This window comes from Charadrius vociferus, unplaced genomic scaffold, assembly GCF_000708025.1.
Source record: "Charadrius vociferus isolate BGI_N301 unplaced genomic scaffold, ASM70802v2 scaffold179, whole genome shotgun sequence".
Lineage (NCBI taxonomy): Eukaryota > Metazoa > Chordata > Aves > Charadriiformes > Charadriidae > Charadrius > Charadrius vociferus.
In genome coordinates, this window is record NW_009650072.1 from 2,728,017 (window position 1) to 2,735,161 (window position 7,145).

The 7,145-nt window shown below is 37.0% G+C and overlaps 1 protein-coding gene across 1 annotated transcript in view; it reads left to right on the forward strand.

Annotated features, from left to right (window-relative positions):
- SAAL1 (serum amyloid A-like 1) overlaps positions 1–4,939 on the forward strand; it is a 10,552-nt gene extending 5,613 nt beyond the window's left edge. Inside the window, exons 4-11 of the mRNA XM_009892009.1 lie at positions 251–310; positions 572–687; positions 1,785–1,968; positions 2,210–2,292; positions 2,437–2,625; positions 3,432–3,628; positions 4,168–4,260; positions 4,847–4,939. Coding sequence (XP_009890311.1) covers positions 251–310; positions 572–687; positions 1,785–1,968; positions 2,210–2,292; positions 2,437–2,625; positions 3,432–3,628; positions 4,168–4,260; positions 4,847–4,939 — 1,015 coding nt within the window. The remainder of the gene's footprint in view (positions 1–250; positions 311–571; positions 688–1,784; positions 1,969–2,209; positions 2,293–2,436; positions 2,626–3,431; positions 3,629–4,167; positions 4,261–4,846) is intronic.
- The last annotated feature ends 2,206 nt before the right edge of the window (positions 4,940–7,145 follow it).

Below are 7,145 nucleotides of genomic sequence, written 5' to 3' on the forward strand. Positions count from 1 at the left end.
TAAGGAAGAAATTTTTCACTATGAGGGTGGTGAGGCACTGGGACAGGTTGCCCAGAGAGGTGGTAGATGCCCCATCCCTGGAAACATTCAAAGTCAGTTTGGATGAGGCTTTCAGCAACCTGATCTAGTTGAAGATGTCCCTGCTTACTGCAGGGGGTTTGGACTAGATGACCTTTAAAGGTCCCTTGCAGCCCAAACCATTCTATGATTCTATGATTTATTAATCTAATCTTTCATTTTCTTCTTAAAGGCAAGTGTTACTGCAACGTTTGTGTGATTCAGACTCTCCAACTCTTCTGGAAACAAGCAGGTAGGACATCTCAGAAACTAACACATCATTAGTGTAGTTCTACTATGTTCTGAGGCCTGGGAAGATAATTGACAAGTAGGCTCACTATTTTATTATCCTCTCATCCTATCTCTTTGTCATTTCCGCATTGTTCTGGAATTGATTTGCTGTAAGCTATATTCCTGTTTCTGCCACATTTTTCTCATTGGTTTGGATTTACACTTGTACAGCTAAAATTGGTGAATTGGCTTCTAATTTGTTAAATGGGCAATTCTTGTCTAGGTTGTTGTTAACTTGCCTCTCCCAGCCTGAGGTGGCCAATGTCTGGGTTGAGAGAATCCGAGAAAACCCTTCCGTTTATGACTGTGTTTGCTTTATCATGTCCAGCTCTACAAATGGTAAGTTGCCAAAACAAGCTGTGAATTATTGGGTATTTGCAGAAAAAAAATAAGAACTGGAGTATGCAGTTTCAACTACAAATATTTTCAATTGGGAGTACAGAATTTCTTTAAAATAAAGTAAATTTCATTAATTTAAAGGACACCAAAATAAACTTGTTTTGCGTTTGCGGGATTATAACTATGTGTAAAACCAACCAGAAAAGCACTCATAGATGAAGAAGAAAGCTCTATGGGGGAATAAAAATAAGTCCAATAGAAGAAATTGTTATTTGGCACAGTAAGGGAAAGGACGTAGTCCTCATTCAGGGATGTACATGTGTAATTTTTGATCCTTGAAATTAGACCTCATTTAAATTTTTTTTCAAATCGGGTATGTATTTTCCATTTTTAAAACTACCATACTTGAGGAATGATTCAGTTAACTTTGAATGGCAGCAGAATACTGCACAGGTTTTGGGTATGCAGTCAGTGGTACACAAATCTATCTTAGCACTAATGTTGCAAAAACCATGCTAAGCACCTAATCATGGAAGTATTTTGAATAGCATTTATTTTTCACATCCAACTCAATTGTAACAGCAGTTATCATTTTTCTAGGAATCCTAATAATTTAGCTTTTCAGTTTGGGTTTTGTGTTTTTTTTTTTCTTATTAATGACAATGCTCAGAAATTGACAATTGCTCTGTCCAATTGAAATCACAGATCTACTTAAGTAAAATGCAGATTGGGAGGTGTAAGGTTAGCAGAAAACTGCATATTTGGGGACAAATCTTGGAAAATCTTACTTCAGAAGCAGGAGTTTTGACTTTTCAGTAGCCTGGTCTGTTTGCAGAATAAAGTGCCTGCTTTATAAATGGCATGGTAAGGTAGAAGGTGTCTGTGGGCTTTCCAACACTCCCTATTTATCCAACTCTTCATCTCATCTGTGCCACAAAAAGGAAATAAAAATAGTAGCCTTTAGTAGGGAGTGAACAAAACTAATATATTTCAGCACTGAATTTACTCAGAATGCTATTATAAATTCGCATTTTTTGAGCTAATTTTTGCTCTTTGTTTTTAGTTTTGTTGAAATTTATACATTCTCTCTTATGCAGTGGAATTGCTGGTAAAAGTGGGTGAAGTGGTGGACAAACTCTTTGATCTAGATGAAGAACTAATGTTAAACTGGATTAAAAATGGCACTTGTCGGTCTGTGGGACCATCTGTAGATGATTCCCCTGAAGAACTTCCAGATTTTAAGATTGTGCCTTGTATACTTGAAGCAGCGAAGCAAGTCCGGTATGTGAGATTTCTTCTGGGTTTCATGGCTGGGGGAGACTCCTCATAACCCTGTTAAGGCCTGTGTCTGAACATCTTTATTTCAGTGGGAGCTGCATAGTTTGGCAGATCACTAGAATACATTTCCCTGTATTTACCATTTGAAATGAGTCAACTGGTTCATTAGCAAAGAAAACACACAGAATGTAAACTCGGCAATCAGATCTTTAATTTCTCTTTGTTTGTTGTTTGTTCTGTGTAGATCAGATAATCCGGAAGGACTTGATGTTTATATGCATATTTTGCAGCTCCTGACCACGGTGGATGAGGGTATTCAGGCTATCGGTAAGACACTTGAATTGCTGCATATGATAGGATCAAGAATGGCAGTAACTTCTCGTTCATCAGATATTTAATGGGGAGAAAAATAATTAATGTACCTAGATTAAATTTGATGGGTTGGTGGGTTCTTTTTCTTTCTTTCTCAAGTGCAGGCTCCTGATGGGGGAAAAGAGACTTGGAGTTTGCTTTATGACCTCGTTTGCCATGAACTTTGCCAGCCAGATGATCCACCAATCATTGTGCAGGAGCAGAAGACTGTATTAGCCTCTATTTTGTCCGTGCTGTCTGCTATGTTTGCTTCACAGACAGAACAAGAATACACCAAGATGAGGAAAAGCAAGTCATGCTTTTTTCTGTTTTGTTTTGTTGGTTTTTTTTTTTTAAAGTTATTTTCACAATTGTCTTGATGTACGTGGGGTGAAAGATGGTTAATTTATTACAGTTTACTAGAGATCAGTTCAGAACACAGAATTCAGTTACATGTTTGAATACAGTAAGGCTCTTTACTGGTGACACTAAAAATCATAGCTGGCTTAAAGTTCGGTTACTGGATACCTCTGAAGAGTTACAGTAATAGAATCCACAGATTCTGTTCAGTCTTCTCCGCTGGGTAAATTAATGAAAATTGCAGAATTCATCTTTGCTAAAATATGTCTTGATAGTAGTATTTTTTTTTTTTAGTAGAGGGAGATTCTGCACTTACTTAAATCCATCTTTATCACTTGTTACTTTTCAGTCCATTGACAAGTCTTTAGAATTAAAAGCCTATCTTGGGAATGTAAGTCACGGTCATGTGCAGCAGAAAGACGGTTTGGTTTATCAGATAGGATTATCTGGATGCAAATTGAACATACTAGCCTCTCTGAGTTACTTCTAGAGACATTTTCCCTTTCATATTCCTTACCACTGGCATATACTTTTTATGGATACAGGTTAGCTTGCAGAAAACATGGTTTGGGTTTTCTACTACATTTCCACTTGCTTCTTGAAAACAGTTTTTGATAAAATACAACACTGTCAGAATATACATTCCTATAGCTTTTATATAAAATCTTGTGGTGTGTTTCAAAATTCTAAAGCCTTGAAAGGATGGGGAAAAATTTTGAGTGTTAAACTTATATTTTCTTGTTACTTTATATTAGATATGCCTCTGATTGGGAGCTTGATTCGTATCTTGCAATACATGGAGGACTGTGGGAAAAGATCTGTAGATAACTCAAAGGAGTCTGAACAACAAGAGACTGGAAGGGCTGATCTAAACGAGGAAGATTTCCATTTAAAAATTTTGAAGGATATTTGCTGTGAATTACTTTCCAATATGCTTCAAGAATTGACCAAGGTAAGAACAAACAAAATTTTAAGAGGGACTTCTGCAGGATAGGTAAGAAAAAAGATGTTACTGTTAATGTGGGTGTTTTTCTGGGCAAGTGAAGTTGCATACTGGAAATTCATTAGACAATCAGTCAGAAGGTGAGTAGCAACACGTGTGTTAGGTGGCAGGGACACAGGTTTTCTCAGCTGTATGCCTTCAGGGTCAAGAATCTGTGTGATAAATTCTCAAGGTCTATGTCACTATTTCTTTTGAATGAAAGCCAATTTATTTAAGATAAGGAAAGAGTGTGAATATATAAACTCACCTTCTCAGCTGGACTTCTTTATACTGGGAGCATTCAGATTAAGAGACGTGGTGTGTGAGCTATCACACCTTTTTGTATTAGTTACATCTGGCATCCTCTGAGAACTGTGAGTTGTGGTTGTTTTACCTGGTTTTGAGAATGAAGCGCATGCTGTAGACACTGTGTGCACAATTTTGAGTTTGTTCTTTCGACGTGAGTTTGTTCATGACATGCTAGTTATATTTCTCATTTTATTTTCCAGGAAAATACCTTAGAAGGACTACACCAGGGATATTTAAATGAACAGACATGTTCCTGTGCATTTCAGAACCTCTTACCTCTGTATTTTGCATCAGTGAGTACACGACACAGTCTTTAACATAGCTGAAAAAGTACTACTCAGGTGGCAAGGCCTTTCAGAATCAGATGTAGAAGTAGGACAGAGTTGCTCAGACACAGGTAATTTGCAACTCTCGACAGTCTCACCCTCTGTGTCTCTTCTGGGTTACTTCAGCCAGAACTTTGCCTAGATCATTCGCTGATATAGGGGTCAAACTGTGCTGAAATTAGTGGATGTCTGCAGTTTTTTGCTAGCTGAAAATTTGTCCTGTACATTTTTATAGAATAATTATTCTAAATATTTTTCATAGGTAGCTTTTCTTTGTGTACTTCTAAACAATAAAGCAAGAGTTTGGGGAAGGCGATAATGTTTCAAAAGTTAGACGAACTAAAATTGTGGAGTTTAGGAGGAAGGTATCTACTGTGGAGCATTTTCCATTATTCTTTGCAGTGGCTGCTGGTGGCTGCCTTTGGTGGGAAGGTAAAGGAGTAGGAAGACCCCCTATACCAAGTATAATAATTCTGTGCTCTGTGAAAGTTTTGGGGTTTTGTTTTTTATTTTTTTTTCTTTTTGTGTGTGTGTGTTTGCAATTTATTTCCAGGTGGAGAGTTTCCTTGAAGTTCTGCGTGAGGCTGATCAGACACTTGCTGGCCATCTAGAAAAACGTTTCCCAAGCCTGAAGGTTCATGCCTAAGAATGTACATGAAATATTTTCTTTCTTTGGATTGAAGATTTTTGACTGTTTCATTATAGTGTTTCAGGAATCAAGTTTTTAGTAAATGCAGGAGAATGAGGCAACCTCCTTACCAACTTTTAAGAAATGTTCCAGGCTTTTAAGAAATGTTCCAGTAGCTCTGATTAATCTAGGGTCAATCTGGTCTGCATGGGGAAGGAAATTATTGTAAATTCCGTTCTGCATCTTCCATCCTGTTTGCTGTGGTGATGAGAGGCGCGTGATTTCAAATTGCTCTTCTGCAGCATATTGTTCTTTGAATAACTCTTGATTCTGTGCTTTTCAACTTAAGTTGAAACAGCAAAATAAAGGAAATGCACTGAGTAGTTTTTTAACATGATGCTGGTTTCTTCCAAGTTGCTGTTGGCAAAAGCAGGATTGATCATTTGGAAATCCCAAATATCCTCTGTCAAAGGACCTTCCAGCACCTGAGAAAAACAGAGTTAAACTACGCAGAGGTGTTTGGAGTATTTTTTCTTTTTTCTTTCTCTTTTAGAAAGAGAAGCAAGTATTTTTAGAAGCAAGTATTGTAACAGAAATGTTTCATCCTGCTCCTTCAAAACCTTCTTACATTGAAGCCTCTTCTACATTCTCTCTCTGAGTTGTGGCGTTTCTCTCTCTCTGAGTTGTGCCGTTTAAGTACACTTCTTACATTGAAGCCTCTTCTACACTCTCTCTCTGAGTTGTGCCGTTTAAGTCCTGTGCAGTTTAAAGGATTTGAGAATATGGTTACAAATGGTCTATGCTGCAGCTTTCCAACCATTGCATCCAGTTACCCAGAGTTAGAGTTGTAGGGCAGGTTTGGATTTAATCCACGGCATACTTGCAAACTCTCTGCTTTGTTAAAGCAGACTGTACTGCAGTTTAGGAATGTAACATGTATCAGACAGTTCTTTTCCTCATTCATGTATCTTACGCATTATCTGTGAATGACATTAGAAATGCCACATTAGCCTCGTTTTTTCAGGAGACCTTAAGGTCTTAGGTCACTTGCAGTAAATTCAGACTACAGTCTTCTAAAAATCCCACTTGAAATTATATTATGTTTTAACTGCATTACATTTTAGATCACTTGCCTGCATGCAGCCAGCTAACATTTTCTGTTTCTGAAAAGACAGTATAGCAGCACATCAGCTTCACTCTTTCTGTAAATGAGAGTGGAAAACAATTGGTCTTTATTAGGTTTGGGATGTAAAAGAAAATGGGAACAGATCATAGCAAATAACTTAATACCATATAGACACATTCCTTGACTCTCTAGGTTTTTATAGACTTTAAGTATTGTGCTGGGCCATGTTTTGTTTGCCCTGAGTTACCTGTGCATGTGGTAAAACACAGCATGTGTATATGTATATAGCCTTTTCATCCAAACTTCCAGTTTTCAAGAACAGTGCAATTTAATTGTTCCCTTGGGCTGCCAGCAGCATCTTAGTTGTCAGCAGGGGATTTAGAATTATAAATATCTGACTTGTGTCACCAAAAAGAATTGCCATGGTTTCTATCAGTTTTTGTATGCTATGTTTATTGGAGGAAACTGGTAACTGTGAATAGGATGACAACATTTTTCATACTACTTTGACAGTTTTTGATATTTTCTTAAACCTACAGATTTGTAATAAATTTTCTTTTTAAAAAAACCAAACCTGTATGCTTTCCTTCATTCTAAGTGTCAATTAAATTTGTTTTCCGAGCCACTGGAAATGTCTGTTGCTCTCAAGCATGTCATTTGTAAGAGGAAAATCTTCATAATGTCAATGTCCTGTAAAATACGTTTTCCTTCATTGGGTATTCATTTTTACTCCCTCTTGCTTTCTTTGCTTAGTCCTTTTCTTGGTCTGGAAGTTAATGTCTCTCTCATCCAGTTCTTAACATTTTTCTGAGCTTAGTTTGCCCCCAGGTGAATGAGTGTCTTTATGATAGTCCACCATAGTTAAGAATTACTTCTGTTTTGTGTCTCAAAATTTGTAGGTGTTGAAGTTTTGCAGTAGTTGTTTAATGTAATGTACAGAAAAGCTGAGAGAAGATCTGTTGTTTTATTTTGTTCTTTCGTCTTTTCAATACACAAGTATCCAGTATTGGCTGGATACAAAATTGTTAAATGTGGTATCACTAATTACAATGAGTAGGTGAGATATATAATTTGCCTGATACAAGTATTGCCTAAGTG